This window comes from Chiroxiphia lanceolata, chromosome 2 (assembly GCF_009829145.1).
Source record: "Chiroxiphia lanceolata isolate bChiLan1 chromosome 2, bChiLan1.pri, whole genome shotgun sequence".
Taxonomy (NCBI): Eukaryota; Metazoa; Chordata; class Aves; order Passeriformes; family Pipridae; genus Chiroxiphia; species Chiroxiphia lanceolata.
The window spans coordinates 11,169,255-11,186,539 of NC_045638.1; the positions used below are offsets into that span (position 1 = coordinate 11,169,255).

The following is a 17,285-nucleotide window of genomic DNA, read 5'->3' on the forward strand; positions in this document are numbered from 1 at the left end:
CTTGTCCTTGCAAAAAATCTTGAGCATTCAGTCCTTGATTTCAATACTCATCTTATATGGGGACTAGATCTGTGTCATATTCTGCCTTCATTCATACTTTTTTCAGGAGGGAGATTCCAGATGGGATTCAGCTGTTTAAAATGTGATGTTTTTGTCATTTGAGGTACCAGAAGGTATTTGAGACAATCATAGAAGGCTGAAAATCTGACAGAAGACTTGCAGGACACCCACACTCTTCTGAACAGAAGTGGGAGACGAGACAGGGTATGCCAGGGGCCTAAAATGGCAACTTTTGGCAATTTAATCTCCCTGTCTTCAAGTCTGTTTGGTCTCTAATTGTGATTCCTTACTGCCCATCAGTGTTGCTGCCTTTCCTTTCCATTGAAGCAGTGGTGACACAAATGTAAGAAGTTGCAGGCTTCATCTCCAGAATTGTACTGCGTGTTTGTTTATCACTTCTGTGTAGGAGGTTTTGGTTATACCATCTTAGGACTTTAGAGAGGTTATGGGTGAGAAGAAATGTATAAGTGAATCACTGCATAAGTATTTAGTTGATAATTGTGGCATCTTTGTTTCTGCTGGACTGCTGTCTGAAAAGGAAAAGATATTTTAAAAATTATTGAATGAGCTGAGCTGCTTAGTTTGGTCATTATTATATGTCTGTGCAGGTATCCTGCTGGGAGCTCTTGGGTTTAATGATTTAGTTAATTACTGCTGATCTGTTTGTTTCTGGTTTTCTCCTTGATAGAACATTGAATGCTCAAACACTTTCAGCATCAGTCAGAAGCTTTTCTGTGATGTCAATGGACTTAATTGTTGCTTTTGGTGAACATTGATAATGATGATGCTTTATCACTATGGGGGGTGATGGCTTATTGTCATCATGGTTTACCATAGCCGTTCAAGCCAGTATTGCTGCTGAAGTGTGCTGCAAACCTGGCAACCTTTGCTAACAGCAACCTGTTGGACTCATCTGGGAGTCCACTTTTTGGGAAAAGTGCTCTGCAGTGTACTGCCCTGGGGATGGCGGCGAGCGGCACATGGAGAGTGATGGATCTGTAAAATGTTCCTACCAACACGCTGCCGTGTCCTCTGTTTAATTTCCTCTTCTTTGAATTTCTTTTTCAGGCCACAATGTAGGGAGCCTTTTCCACATGGCAGACGACTTGGGAAGAGCGATGGAAACCTTAGTGACAGTGATGACCGATGACAAGGTGTTAGAATAGCAAGATGTGTTTTACAACTTCAGGCGTTCCGCATGGTTTTTATAATATTCATACTACAAAGAGGATTAGACTGTAAGAGTTTACAAGAAAACAAATCTATATTTTTGTGAAGGGTAGTGGTACTATACTGTAGATTTCAGTAGTTTCCTAAGTCTGTTACTGTTTTGTTAACAATGGCAGGTTTTACACGTCTATGCAATTGTACAAAAATTATAAGAAAACTACATGTAAAATCTTGATAGCTAAATAACTTGCCATTTCTTTATATGGAACGCATTTCGGGTTGTTTAAAAAAAATTTATAACAGTTATAATGAAAGATTGTAAACTAAAGTGTGCTTTATAAAAATAATTGTTTATAGAAACCCCCTTAAAAAAACCACAAAAAAAAATATACTGAGGCAGTGCATTTGTTTAGTTTCATTTCAGCTCTGTAACTGCATCAGAGAGATTCATGTCCTGTGTTCTTTTCCTTGCCTAACAAAAAGTAAAAAAAAAAGTATTTCCTGAAGTGACACCAAAATGGCCAACTTACATTTCTCATTGGTTTTGTCTGACTAGGGCTGGCTTAAAAAAAACCCAAAAAACGAAAAACACAAAACTGAACTTCCAATGAAGGTAGTTATGTCATATCTTTCCAATAAAATTAAGAATTACATGAATTACTGTCCTGCTTTCGGACAGCAACTAGCAATTACACAGCTAGTTTGCAATAATTAAATGAAAGAGCACATTACATGACAGAGCCTGCAAAAAAAATTAATTAAAAAAAAAAAAAAAAAGAAAAAACCCAGAAGAAAGAAAGAAAGAAAGGAAAGAATTTAATGAGCATCCTATGTGCCAGTGTTTCCTCTGCTGACTAAATTCCCGAGTGCTGTTAGTAAAGGAACGTAGAAATTGCCTTACTGGTTTAAACTTTCGGAGCTCGGTGTCCGGTACCTGCTGGCTGTGCTTCAGCGGGGGAGAAGTTCCCTCCCGACCCCCTCAAAGCATCACAGAGCATTGTCCAGCTCCCAGTGCTGTTAATGAGAATGAAGCTCCTAGATCCTCTGGACGGTACAACCAGAGCTTTCCGCAGTCCCGTGTCTCAGCCTGCTACAGCAGCCGGTCCCAAGGAGCTGTAACACTGTGAGCGACCTTTGGGAAAGGCTGTACAAGAGTTACTGCTGTTCTCGCGCGCGTGTGGTGATCAGGTGAAGGTAGTCACACTGCTCCATGAGGTGTTTATCACCAAAACAAAGGCCCTGGTCCTTTCTCCTTCCCTGTTTTTCTCTCTACAAGTAATCCTGCACAATTAACAATAACGTGAGGAAGAGAGGAACCGGTAGCAAAACAGATTAGCCAGTTTGACTGCAGCTCGGGAGAGATTGGTTTGGGTATGAGGTGCTGTCAGCAAAAGCTTTACCACTTCATTTTCTTAACCAGCTTTTAATTTTACCTTAGAATACATAGAAACACACCATCTGACTTTATATTGCAAGAGTATAAAAAATCTGTTACCTCTTCTTGTATGAATTGTAATTAAACTTGGGAAAGATTTTATTTTGAATGCTAGTTAACATTGAACATAGCTAGTCATGCTATTTCTACCTCACTTTGGTTTTGTGGTGTTCCTGACAATTATGTATGACAATGTTACATCCTCACCACGTGTCCATTGTGTGACCAGGTATCATCGTTTAAATAATAACAACGTTAATAATCTTTAAAAATAAGTACAATCCTCCCAAACCTCTGCTTTCCTAATAAAGAGCTTTTTTTAACACTTTATTAAAATAGGAACCCTCACTATTTCTCATGGCCTTTTTTAGCAGAAGGTTTAAATTGCGATTTGAGAAATGGGTTTCTTCTTTTTTTCCCCCCTTATACGTTAAACCTTCTCTTCAGAAAAAAAAAATGGAGGAAAAACAGATTGCACGATTGTTTTCATCAGGGTTTTGTTTTGTTTGTTTTACTTTAGTTTTGGAGTGAGTCTGTCAAAAAGTATTTAAAAAGTTGAAAGCTTTATTGCTGCTTTTTTAAGCATAATTTGGGAATTATTTCATATTCCTTATAATGACAAAATATTAAACTGTAAAACATAATCAGTGTAGTTGAAAACATAAATACCATATGGCATGTTATTACATCGTTACTCAGTACTGGTTTATTACTTGGATATCATAATATATTGTGTTTTAACACCCAACACTGTAACATTTACTAATTATTTTTATAAACTTCTGTTTTACTGCATTTTTTCACAACATACCAAATTTCACCAAATATATGCCTTACTATTGTATTATATACTGCTTTACTGTGTATATCAATAAAGCACGCAATTATGTTATAAAAGGTGCAGCAGTTTTTGTTGTGGTTCAACACTCACCCAGTGCATTCCCTTGCCAGCAGCATCTCAGTGCCTCAGCTGTGAGGTTTTTCTCCCCTGTTGAAGTCTTGGTTTTATGCTCCCCAAGCTTTTAGGGGTTTGCCAGCCCTACACTTTCTGCCTCATCACAGGCAGGAGCTTCAAACCAGAATGATCTTCAGTGTTCAGTCCAGCACTTGACAGTGTCCTTGCCACCAGGCATAATTCTAGGAAACCCCTCTCCTCAGGGGCTTTGGGTAGTGTATGTTCCCATCAGAGAGGATGGTCACACATCTCCCTTCTCATATCTAAGAAACATGTAGGTTTTGATATCCAGACTCCACTCAGCTGTGTCACATTGCTTTCTTTGATCTACTTTTTGGTGGTAGAAGTAATATGATGAAAAATATTACAATAAAAAGGCAAAACCAGCATATGTTTACCTATGATTTTGATAATATAGTGAGGGAGAAGGTGAGAATTTCCTCATTTCATTCACTTGAGGAAATAAATATGCATCCCACATCTACTCTCCCAGACTCAGGTTACTCTGGATTCACTCCTACATAAGTGAATCAGTGTGTCTTGCTGTACTAAAGTCTTCCCTGAATATTACACAATCCACAAAGCACAGCAGCCCCCAGTGATGACTCCTGTTGAATTCAATTAAGCAAGAGGGAGTATAACTTCTCTCATTTCTCCCACGCCCACAGCCCCATTATTTACAACTCCTAACATCCATCAATAAAGTGGTGTTTTGAATGGCTCCTAGGAATGTTTTCTTTATGTAAGTTCAGGTGAAATATCCTCCTTTATTGTAAGGACAAGGTTGTTTACTGGTCAGTGCGTTTCCTTGGCTCTCTGGGCAGAAGGGAAGACTAGTTCTCATTTATTTTGGCTGCCTTGTTAACATGGTGCCATTTACTCATAGACTCCATAGTCTTTTCTCTACCTTTTCAATAGATAGATAGCTAGATAGATGGAAATCCTGAGGTCCTGATAGCCAGGTCAGCAATACTGGGGATGGGAGGTTCCCTTCCCACCGAGGCCACACATCTCCTCTGCTCCCCACTGCCCATCACGGTGAAAGACCTTCACAGCTCAGGGCAGCACATGCAGGCCATCTTCTGCTGCACAGCCCCTGATTGCCACCTCTCAGCCCAACCACTGCTGCCCAGCCCAGCCCAGCCCTCATCTTCCTGCTAGAGTTCAGGAGCCCAGCACCCCCCTGCCTGCTCTGTGGGGCTGTGTGGGCAGCAATGCCTGCTCTGCTGCAGTGATGGGGCAGGAGAAATCAAGGAGGGGAGCAGCTGACATGGGGAAAAAAGCAAACTTGTCTTTTAGAATGGGCGAAAAGAGGGAAAGCAATGACATACAAGATGGAGAAAAGGTGTAATTCACTCCGTGGTGGTGCCTGCTGAGAGCATCCCCGGCCTCATTTGGCTGGATATGTGCGGCGGGCGAAGTGCCATGGAGTGCTGGATGAAGTGCTTGTGCTTCCAAGCCCACCCACATGCAACCAGCAATAGCTGCTTGCACTTCTTTCCCAGTGGCAGCTTTGAAGCTACTATTATGTTACAGCTGATGTCAGTTTTACATCAGGTGCCCTGCAGTGAAGAACAGCTGTGCAAGGTGGGGATGAAGTCTTGACATCCTGCATGGACCTGATCTACCCCTCCTAGCAAAGGTGCAGGAGCAGCAGGAGCATCCTGGTGCCCAGCCCCACACTCAGGCACTGGCGGCATTTCACTGGCTATGACCCATTTTGGCTCCCTGTGGGCACATGTGTGCAGTCAGGCTGAAAACCAATAAATCTCCCTCTTCTTGAGAGGATTTCACTAGGAATTTGTTTCAGCTCAGAGCAAGCATATCAACTTGCTAGAAAGTACCATAAATCTGTGCAAGAAAAATGGGCCTGCTGAGACCAACTAAGGTGTAACACTTCCATACGTGAACCCCATAAGCTGATAATGCTGCTTACCAGCTGAGGAAGATGACTGCAGCATGTAGGTAGTAACTCATAAAGCCAAAAACTTCTTTTTAAAGCACCTGTGGTTAAGGGAGGGATGAGAGGTAAGGAAATCTTGTAGCTGTACAAGTGAATCGTGGGGCTTCACAAATACACAGAGCTGCTCTTTCAGCCTATTTCCTAAACCCCTACTGCTTGCCAACCTAAGGCTTGTATTAGTCACTTGGCAATTGTTTACCAGGTGTAAAGACTTTCTGTTGTTATTATCTGTGCATTACAATGGATATGCCATTTATTCAATAGCTGGCACATGCCTTTTGCTAGCTGTGTCCAAGCAAGTTCTTCCTGTTTGCTGACATAAGCAACCCACTACTTCTAAGACTTTCCTCTCTCTCTCACACCCCTCTGTGTACACATGCACATATACAGGAAAGAAAGAACAGCAAAGCAATCTTTCATTGTCTTTCCTGCTGAATGGAAGAGGTTGTTTTTTCTCCACAAAATTATCTCCAGGAATAAGAGCATCCTCATTGGTATGTCCATATTTTCAACAAGTGCCTAAAAAAAAAAAAGGAAGCTTTTTATATTATATAGTAGGAAACCAGGAAATGATGTTAATTTGCTCAGCATTGCCCTATTTTTTCCCTTCACACATATTCTATCTGATGACCCAAACCAACAACATAGAGTGCCGTTTTGCACGTATAATGTCTTTCAGAGCATTAAAAACAATGTTAAATGAGATTCTTTGAGAACGCATTATTTTATTAAGTCAACAACTAGTTCAGTAAATACATCAATTAGACCTCCATGAGGCTGTAAAAAGATTGTTTGTCCCCTGGCACACATGAACTTGCCACTTCCAGCCGACACAGCTCTCTGCTCACCCCTCTGCTGTGTGCAAGGGAGAGCTGCATCCCCTGCTCACTTCCAAAGTCATGCTCCCACCTCAGCAAGATGAAAGCTCTTTCATCTTGCTCAGAAGCAAACTGATGAGCAGCTGACCTGTGAGGGAGCTGGGGAGCATGGCAGTGGCAAAGGTTTCTGGTGAGGTTGAGGACCAGACCAGGTCAGGCCTTGCGTGGTCGTTCAGGGGACAAGAGAGGCACAGTGAAACCCCAAGGTATTTGTGGGAACAGAGTCAAGTGTTGTGCATACAGGGAGATTGACATAAGAATATTTTTATCCACTGGTGGTGTTGCAACATAATGTCAGGTTAGAGCAATTTCAAAACAGGTACCATGTCCCAGAATAAGAATAAAACTGTTCAATTAAAACTGTTCAAACTCCTTACTGTTCAGTTTGCATTACATAAAGATGTCCTTCCTGATGATCTATGGTGGACTAGTACATAATCAAAAATATCATCATGAGAGGATTTTTACTTCTGCATCAGGGTAATTTTTAGTTGTGCCTCATTCACCAGAAAAATGGGTTTATTTTAACACTGATGTAGGAGATGCTTCTTTTTGCTCAGAAGATTAATGGCAGTTGCCAGCATAATTCCCTGCTGCATCCCACAGTGAATGTTTAGATAAAGGCTGCAACCAGCTGCAGGTGATAAGACATGAAACTACTGGGGTTTTTCCTACCAACCACAACTATGTGCTTAGAAATTCATGGTCTCAGGAAAATATTAGGTATGTTAGAATAAATTCTAGATACTTGAATATATACCAATATGCACACAGACAGACAGAGGCATGAAACAAACATCTTCCTGGTGTGTGTGTGACACACACGCACACCCAGACATGCACGCACAAGCCCTTTGCTGTGCTAAGCCTGTGAACCATTCAGTTGTGTCAAAATAGATAAAGCCTGACAATGTGCATTGTTTCAGCTTTATTTTAAATTGTAACAGCCTCTGGTTTGCAGCATCAGAGCAGTATTTTGTTCAGCAGTTGCTGAAGTTTCTTCAGGAATTTTGATTCCTAAGGAAAGTGGCTGTAAGCATACTGGATCTGTGTAACTTCTTCTTTTGTTATTCTTCTGAAACACCTGGCAGAGCTGGCATGGCCTTCCAGCCTTGGCAGAAGGTAATAAAGGCATCAAGCCTATAACTTAGCTTCTTTCATCTTTTTTTTTCACCCTATTTTTTTTAACCTCACTGATGAACTCAAAGCCTTCCTTGCAGGCAGACAAATGCCACTAAGTCTTTCAATGACTTATTGTACAGGTGTTTTTTTCTACCTGTTTTTTGCTGTCTTTCTCTCCTACATTAAGAAAACTTATAAGTCAAAACAGTACATGAGGGGAAAAGACCATTTGCGTCTTTAAGTCTTTTAACTGCAAGTACCCACATGAAACCCCAGTTTCCTATTTTAGTATTTTTCATGCTGCAAAGCTGCAACACCGTTAGTGCCTGTAGGCTTTTATCAGATGCTGTGAGCACAGTACATGGGAATCTCTACCCCCCACTTTTTTCAGTATATAAGGATTCCTTAAAAGTTCTCTAATCCTTAGGATGTTCATCCTCTCCCAACAAAAATATGTTGATTTCTACTGTGCAGTCACTTTGCAGTCATTTTTTGCTTCTGATGTCCTGGCCTGGTTCCCCACAGTCCCTGGCAACCCCTCCTCTGAGGTGCTGGATGACTGAAGCCAGCCCTGGCTGTACCCTCAGGCACTTCCCTCTCCCACCCAGACTGCCTGTACGCATCCTCACTTCCAATCCCATCCCACACTGCCCCCATGCTTCAGACTCAGGTACAGCAGAATGGAATGGAGCCCAAGCACCAACCCCACCTCCCACCAGCTTCGTCCCCCCTAGGTGTAAGGAATGCCCCACTCCTGTCCCCTTCCTGCACAAGCAGCTGCCAAAATCCCCCACGATTGAAGCCACTCCGAGTTCCTCATCAGGCACTGACACCTGTGGGGCTGTGCACACCTCAGCCTCATTACATCCCTTTCCCCTCATGTTTTTAACAAACCCCATGAACGACAGCTGACCACAAACCTGATCTTCCCTTCCAGGGCAATGCGTTTGCTCAACACTCCGTGTTGTCTTTCCTCCTGATGAGATTTTTATTCCCCTCCACTAATTTCCCTACTGAGTCTCATTTTTTCATGCTCCATTAACATTTTCCTTTGTGCCAGTTCTAATACACAGCTTTACTTACAGAGCAGGCTCTCCACCTCCGGCCCCCATCTCCCATTCCTGCTTGGGCTCTCCACTTGCTCTCCATACACTTAGGAATGTTTGTAGGGACTAGGTAGGCCTGGGGTCCCATATATGCCTTGCAACCTCTGACTGGATTTTCTGTCTTTTCTTACTCTTGACATCTCTAACACTGAAGACTTTCAGTGAGAATCTCCTTTTTTTAATGCACCAATGCAGAAGATTATTACAGTCTCTATAGGAAGGTATACTGGTTCTCCTTTGATTGTTTGGGTGAGTTTTTTGCTTATTTTGTTTCTTTAAAAGTTGGGGGGGATTTTTTTTTTAAGAACAGGAGCTGTCACCTTGATTGCTGGTGGAATTTGTGTTGGCCACATGACCAATAAGGCTGCATAACCCCCATGAACCGAGACCGCCAAAGGCAGCCCAAAGGACTCTGCTTCCAAAGGGGGCTGCTCATGTCCTGTGAAGGCAATTCACTAGAGTGGTCTATTTTCTTTTTATTTTTAAAGAGATAAACACTCAAAGTCATTATCGAGTGTGTTTGTGGATGTCTGTACCTCAAAGAACAGCTTACTGCAGATCAAGCAGCCAAACCTGAAATACGTTACTTAGGGAATTAGGCACTAAATGCATCTCATTTTGCAGCTTACTTACACCCATCCCGCAGCACTGAGGGGTTTAGGGAGGTGTGATCTCCAGCAGGCAAAGCCCATGGTGAAGAGCCCAGCTGGATAAATGTCAGGCATCAGCAGGTCTTGCTTGCTCGGGGCATGTGGGGACGGCCGTGACTGTTGCTACGGGCACCAGAGCAGAGAACGATGATAATGCCAAGGCAGACTGAGGGGAAAAGGGTAACACAGGATATCTCCATTTCACTTTCGAATATGGCTCCAAATTAGCTGTAGGGAGTAATTACCTGTGAACAAAGTAATAGTGATGGTTCTGTGGTTTAGAAGAAAATTCCTTGAGCAGAGGGCTGCAAGAGACACCTTTGATTTTGCCTGCCATGAAAGGGATTATTTTTGCTTTTGTATGAGAATAGAAATCACGACCATGAAGGAATTCACATCAGCTATTGCTAAGGTAGCTGTTTCATTATGGCATGCATTACTTGGTATTATATTTTCCAGACAGTTGGCTATTGCGCTTGGATGGCCTTCCCACCCATTCCCCCCAGCCCCAATGGAAGGACTCCATTTCCATGGAAAAGGAGACATTTGCTCAGCTCCTCTGCACAGAGTTTTTCTCCAGCTAGGCTCTGCAAGTGATCCCAGCATTTTGATCCTTGCCTAGCACCTTCAGGATAACTTTCCTGACTTCCATCTGATTTATACAAATTATGACCTTTTTCCTTTTACCTTCAGTCACAAAGCACTCAACTTCCATAAAGAACCAGCTGGCACAGCCTGCCAGCATCCCACAGAAGGAACAGAGCATTGGAATGCCTGTTGAGGCAGGGTTTACATTAACAAAGACACATTGTCCTACGGCTTCTCAACTGCCAGTGCCAGGTGATAGCATTGCTGGTTGGGATCTTGCCTTTCCTTCCCTTTCCTGCAGCTTCTTTTCGCCTGGGAGTTACTCCTATGACCTGGCTGCAGCTGCACAGTGAGGTATGTGCTTCATGCACGCAAGTGCTTCACCTCTTGGGAACCGAAATACCAGAATAGACTTCTCTGTTGGGTCAGGGCTGTTTGAGAGCTGCCTTGTTTTTCCTCACCTCTTCCTCACCTTTGCACTGCTCTGAGTTATTTAGGAAAAGAACAGCACAGAAGTGAGTCATCTCAAAAGACCCTGTGGACCAGGGGAGGCTCAGTGGAAAGCCCCTCACTTCCCTCATTTGTCCCATGCCATATCCTAGAGCCAAGAGTTTGCACTTGCCCTGGACTGTTCTGCCCTCTCCTGTAACACTTTAAGGGATAATGTGTATGGGATGATAACGGGACCTTTAGCCTCTGGGTAGAGTGAGGCTTCTGGCCTTCAGAAACCTTGCTCTTTCTTTCTGGGGAAGGAGTCTTAACCTAAGTTAATGATATCACCTAAATTTGGCATTTCCTAAGTCTGGGCACCTAATAGTATCACTTACAAAAGGAAGGTTATTGAAGTTAGTGCTCCTGCTCTTACTTCTTTCCCTTTTTCCTTCCCTCTCCCTGTTGTCCCTTCTGCATCAACCTGGAGCTGTGAGAACTTTGATCCTGAGCTGGGACAGCAGCATCACCCACACCCCTGAGCACTATACCCGGCTTTCTTGGCGCTGTCAGGATGAGTGTGTGACACCCAATAGCTCAGCTTCATAAAATCTGTTATGTTTGCACAAAGTGCCACCATGAGCAAGCTGTGCCTCCAGCAGATCTCAAACGATGGCACAAGAGGGTGCAGACAGCCATGGTCTCAATCACAGTGCAGAGGAGAGGTGTCTGTCCATCTGTCCTGATGTCCTGCAGCTCCCATTTGCAATTCCACATGGCTCTGGTGAGCACTTTAATGGATGGGTGTAACAAACACTCAGGGAAGTGCTGAATGCTGTGAACTGGACGGTCACTTAACAAGCTGTAGCATCCAGAGGGATGGAGAGCTGGATGTATTTTTTTTGTGTCGTTACTGCATAAGAAACTGACAAATCCTGCGGGTGGGATTCATTATGTGCAGCATATTATCCTGTGACATGGAGAAGAGACACGGGATCATTCCCAAAATATCCTTCCCCACTGATAAATTGCAGCAAGCAGGTTGGAAGCTGCGCAGCGTGAAGGATAACCTACTTAGGATGAACACGTGCATGATGCTATCAGAAATATTGATGCAGTTACAGCCCTCATGAAGGGGTTGAGGAAAGGGTTATATCAAATCACAATTTGCAGAAGCACAGGGGAGACAGCAGGCTCGAAGCAAAGCCACCTCACATTTCCCCCAGGCTGGGCTTTCCCCTCAGCCCCAGGATATTTGTTTACTGCAGTCTCCATCCTCCCACGCAGTGCGAATACAAATATAGGAGAGATAGAACAGGGGAATACCTTTGTGTTCAAATGGGTGCTGGAGGGGTGTGCATGTGTGCCAGTTCATGCCTAACTTCGGGAAGCAGAGGTGCCTCCGTGTGATTAGACATACCTCAGGGAGATGGCACAGCAGGGCTGGGGTTACTTCTTGGGGGGGATGAGACTTTGGGCATCCCTGGAAACAGGTCAGGCATTTGCACAGTGGAATTCAAATCTGTTCTTCCCAGCAGTTCCTGGCACAAGTGAGGGATGAAGAGGATGCACAGGGGCAGCAAAGCAGAGAGAGGACAGCTCATCAGTTGAGGTGATTTCGTTTACACGTGGCTCCAGGTGTTTCAGAAGATAATTTCGAGGTGGCATATGTGGTGGGGCACCTTGTTCAGCAGTGTGCTTGCAGCAGGGGCTTCTTTAAGGCAGAAATATTTTAATTTATGAAAGGCTCATGTGGAGCTTTCCTGGCTGAGGCAGAAGCACAAGGCAACTGATGTTTTCCAAGGCAGTCATCCATTAACAGGCGATTTCCCCATCCCTCCCTGAACTCTACAGCCCTCTGCTAAGCTCTGGTGCACATTGTTTCTGTAAGCACAAACCAGCATTTTAATTTTAAGCACTTGACAGCGTCATGGGTTTCATTTCAGTTGTTCTAACGTGCAGCAAGACCCCAGGTTTTACGCTGCCCTCTGGTGAAGGCAGCAAACAGCAACATAAGGAGGAAACAACCTGGAGCTTGACATTTCTCCTGTAATACAAAGGAAAGAAAGAGAGAAAGGGAGAAAGGAAGAGAGGGGAAAAGAGGGGGAAAGAGAGGAAAGAAAGGAAAGAAAGAAAAGAAAGAAAGCAAGAAAGAAAGAAAAAGAAAAAAGAGAGAGAGAGAGAAAGAAAGAAAAAGAAAAGAAAGATAAAAACTCTATGAAACAAAATAGGCATAAAATATCTCTGCTTCCCTCCTGTTAATATTTAATATGATGTATGGGTAGGATGCTGTACCAGTCTGAAGTGCGAATCCCTGACTGAGCACACTAAATGCAGCCCTACATGACAACCAAACCTGTCTGCACACAGTGAATATTCTCTTCAGTCACAGCTAAGCAAACAACAAATCTTTCTCTCTTCTGCAGCCAGACAAGTGCCTTTACTACACTTTGGTGATTGCACTGCAGTCTGCAAAGCAGCTGGGGGCACAGATGTGTCTGAAAGCAGCAGGGGTTATATAGAAATATATATATCTAATTAAACTTTTATTAACCCGTGGCCTTCCAGCTCAAAAAAGACACGATCGAACCAGCCGTGATTTGCAACAGCTTCAGCCTCTGGACTGAGTGGAAAATCATTTGCAAAGTACTTCTGATTCTCTGCAAGGGATTTCATGATGTGCCAGAATTTACCAGAGGGCCTTGGGCAGCTTTGAGGGCTGCTCACTGTTTGCTGCCAGGAGGGGATGGCCAGGGGTGGCACTGGGACTGGGTATCCTGGGCTGTACAGCACCTTCACTACCCACACTAACCCCTCCAGCTCCAGCTGAAAGTCCTTGCTTTGTGTGGTTGGAGTGGCTTTTAATTACATTTCAGCTCAGCGAGGTGCCCAGCCATGGGGAGGAGAGCCCCTGACACCTTGCAGCCTGCAGCACGTTCATGCCAGCTTGTAGTGGGAGTGTCCTCTGAAACCAGGGCTTATTGCTCCTGCTGCCAGGCTGGAATGCTGGATCAAACATCCCAGTGGTGAAAACAGAAATAGAGAAGTCTTTTCTTTCTTAAACAAGCAAGCAATAAGCAACTCTGTGGCCTAAATATTAGCCAGCTGTACAAAAATCCTGAGACTTTCAGATTTCCAAAAATATTTCTGTTCTATACTATTTAATAGTTCACATATGATCCCCAAAAGCTGCCCCAGCTGCTCCAACTCATGTTTGTAAATTATCCCTCATTCACCCTGTCCCGGCCCAGTCCCACCTGCCCCAGGAACTGCTTCTTATTCACCATCCCAGCTCCCCTCTCTGCCCTGGGATCACTCCAGCTCTGCTTTTCCCTCTCCCATCACCATGCTGTGGTGCCATTGGGGTGCCATGGGGAAGGCAGCAGCTTCCTCCTCTCCTGAGGGGCATGGCATGGCAACTCTGCTGCCAAAGGAGCGGTGACTTCCCTGGAGGCAGCAGGGCCAGACCGGAGCCACCGTGGCCATGGCAGTAGGAGATGGAGGAGCTGAGGACCAGAAGGAACACAGCAAGGTTTATTCCAGGGGAGCAAAAGTGGAGGGAAGGGCCCAGCACCTGGAGGCATGAAGACATTCTCAGCCATCCTGCTCAGAGCAGCAACAAGCATCTGGTCTGTGAGGCAGCAAAACCAGACTGAAGGGGTGAGAGAGAAAATGAAAGCTTCATTTGATTTCAGCCCTACACAGAGGTGAGTTTGTGACAGCAGGCACTGCAGGGTCTCACACCATTCCCTTGGAAGTGGTGGCTCACAGAGGAGCAGGAATCTTTCTGCTGCAGACCTCACTTCAGCTACAGCACAGCACTTCCTGGCTTGCTTCTGTTTGTGCCATCCTGCTCCTGGCTGCCTGGCTTTTTCAGAAGGCTTTTACCCTGCTTTCTCTCTCTCTCTCTGGGTGCCTTACTCCTCCTCTATCTATTTTGTCATCAGGCCTTCTCTTTATCTCCCCTAAAGTTGCCAGGGGCTCTGCCCCATCCCCTGGCCACCTCCTCTGATCCCCACACACCTTTTGCTGGCATCTACCATACCTGGAGAACAGGAATCCCCCTGCCAAGCCCTGCCAGCTCTCAGCCACTCTGTTCCCAACACCTACAGCTGCCAAGCCCATGGGAAAGCAGCACCTGCTCTGCATTCCACCCCAGAAACTCAAAGCAATAAGACGCAATAATCCAGTGGGTGGTGATGAGGCACTTCTGGCACAGTGGGAAAGGATGATGGGAAGCAGGACACCCTCAGATGCTGCCCACATTGTCCTTGGGCTTTGAGGGCAGTGCAAGGTCCCACTGGCTCACAGGCTGTGGTGCAGCTCTTGCACCACCTAGATTTTCCAACCAGTGGCTCCTGTGGATGCACACAAGGTTGGGTGAGCTGATTACAGCCTCTGCAGCTCAAAAAAGGATGGGGTAGAAATGTCAGCCAGGTTTTGCCTTCTTCAGGTGGGCAGAACACAGGTTGTTGGTGCACAGCAGGGGATGTATCAAACACAAACGCTGTTCTATTACCGCTGGGTGAAGGTAAGCGCAAAAAATCAGATGTCCTTTCCTATTTTCTGTGTCTCCCTCTGCGACGCTGATAGTGGGACTCCAAATGTTTCCAAGCAGGCAGTGCCTATCTGCAGCAGGCAGACAATTTCCAAATGTATTAGCAGCACAGAGTCAATAGAGAAATAGCAGTCCAGCATATCATCCAATTTTCAAATGTAAATAACTAGACCACTGTTAATTTGAAGGACTACAGCAGGGAATAAAATGAGCCTTGGAAAACACACACAGCAATGACCGCTGGTCGTAATCCATTACCTTCAGGAGCGCCTGTTATTTTTCCCCGCTGGCTGCTGTGCCACAGGGCAGAGGAAAAACAGTGGTCTCGCATGTGAAGAGTGGGCTGAGCTCCCAATAGCCCCACCAGGCTACTCCCTGGAGGTGCCAGCCAGGGAGTGCCAGTCAGGCCATACCTCAGGCACACGGTGCTGAGCACCCTGCACAGGATGCAGCCCTGCTTCGCCTCTCCTACTCTGGCACAGCTGGTGGGGAGAACACACTGAAGAGGGGCACTGGCAGTGCAGTGGGGCAGCAGTAGCAATGCTTGGCCCCTCTCCAGAGACCCTTTGACTCCCCACCTCTGGCCTCATGAGCAGCAGTGCCTCAGTGTCCCATCCCAAAACCAGCATGGATAAGGCATTGTCTGGAACAGTAAGGCATGAGATGAAGCATCCACCTCCCTCCACTGTGACTGCAAGGAGGAGGGAAAGAGCGAGAAACCCTGAGGGGATCCTGAAGAGGGGGAAGAGGAGGAGGATGAAAGATGCTTTTAGCAAAAAGCCTCTTGGGGTTTGCCAGTGTAACTGAGAGCAAAATTGTCCCCTTGTCTACACCAGTATTACACAACTGCTGAAGGGAGGTCCCTTAAATCCCATCTCTGGTGGCACATGCCAGCTTACAGTGAAGCGCTGAGGTGAGGGAATGTGCTGCAGCCACAGTCAAGACAGGCAGAAGGCCCAAGGGAATGCTGGGCTGGGGACCACAAAAATGGGTCTAACACCAAGAGGGGCAGAGAAAAAATCGATCTGTTCAAATGAGGATACAAATCAGGCAGATGGTGTCTTGTGTAAATCTGCCAGTCTCCATTGAACACTGCAGGAATGGGCAGGTCAAGTGAGTTCATCCCAGGACTCCTCATCCTTCTTTGCACCTTCCTCACACCCTTTCTGAACCACCAGTGGAAATTTGCACGGTGCCTACAAGGGGAGATGCACTTAGAAGTGTTAAGCATCAGGTAGCCAGATTGGAAAGGTCACCTTCTCACCACTCACCACTAATAGAAAAATGCTCTGAAAATGAAAGATGAATATCCGCTTCAAAGCCCACCGCTTCCCGAGGCTCAGCAGAGGGGACCAGATATTGCTGGTGAAGAGATGCTGGTTTAGGAGACCAGGAACAATGCCAGGAGGGCTGTCTGAGACCAGCCATGAACCTCTGCAGCTGGGCTGTTTGGAAAAGACTGGGTTTGCTTTCCTGCAAGAGCCGTGTCACAGCAGGTTCCATGGAGCAAGGGACAGCACAGGGCTGGCAGGGAGACACAAAAGCCTGCAGTGATGAGATGACCTGAAGTGGTGTGACAGGAATGATGTTGTAGCCATGATGATTCAAGTACATAAGCAAAGCAAGATTTGCAATCTCCCTCATTACAGCAGCTGATCTAGTTAGAGATTTAAAAAGGCAAGATTGCAGGCAAACATGACTTCTAGGCTTGCTTAACTAAAAGCTAGTCTGTGCCTGTTGCCATTGTTAGTTTTTTCCCCAGACTCATGAAAAATACACAGGAGACAAAAAGTGAAACATCAGACAGAAATGATGGATGTCTAAAGATTTTCCCTATGCCCAGTTTGGTTTGGAAGGGAGGTCCCATGTGCTTGTTGGCAGCTTGATGCTGAGCCCTCAGATGCTGCTTCAGCCACTCTGGGGCCCCTCAGCAGCTGCAGCTTCTGCAGTGGTGAAAAACAATCATGAAGCTGCAGACCTGGCACAGAAAGACAGGAAAGTGGGAGAGGATGGACCCCAGGCTGGTGCTCACTTGTGGAATAGATTTTTCTTAAGTGAAAAAAATAAAACAAAACAAAACAAATAAAAAAACCCCAACACCAAACAAATAAAAAAAAGAAGAGCAGCACCCAGAACTGGAAACTGTTAAGAGACTGCTCCTTTTTAGATTTTTATTTCTCGTCTAGATCAGCCAGTGTTTGGCCCCGCGTGGTTCAACGTGAGTCATGATACTCTCTGCTGAGGTCTAACCAAGATTAGCTGATTTGTATAGAGCTGTGCTACCTTCCAACTACTGATTCACTGAAGTAGAAATGATAGATAGCTTTACAGGAGGTAAAAAAGTGATGAAACCCACAGGTACTTAAAACAG

At 45.1% G+C, this 17,285-nt stretch overlaps 1 protein-coding gene across 15 annotated transcripts in view; it reads left to right on the forward strand.

The window, feature by feature from the left end:
• DMD (dystrophin) overlaps nucleotides 1-2,007 on the forward strand; it is a 922,945-nt gene extending 920,938 nt beyond the window's left edge. For 11 of the 15 annotated variants that reach the window (XM_032679549.1, XM_032679552.1, XM_032679554.1 and 8 more), the window contains one exon: nucleotides 1,129-1,803. In XM_032679549.1, the coding sequence (XP_032535440.1) occupies nucleotides 1,129-1,226 (98 nt within the window). In that variant the 3' untranslated portion in view covers nucleotides 1,227-1,803. Of the gene's footprint in view, nucleotides 1-1,128 lie in introns of all 15 variants that reach the window. The other 4 variants (XM_032679551.1, XM_032679556.1, XM_032679563.1 and 1 more) reach the window with 2 other exon arrangements.
• Nucleotides 2,008-17,285: the final 15,278 nt, after the last annotated feature.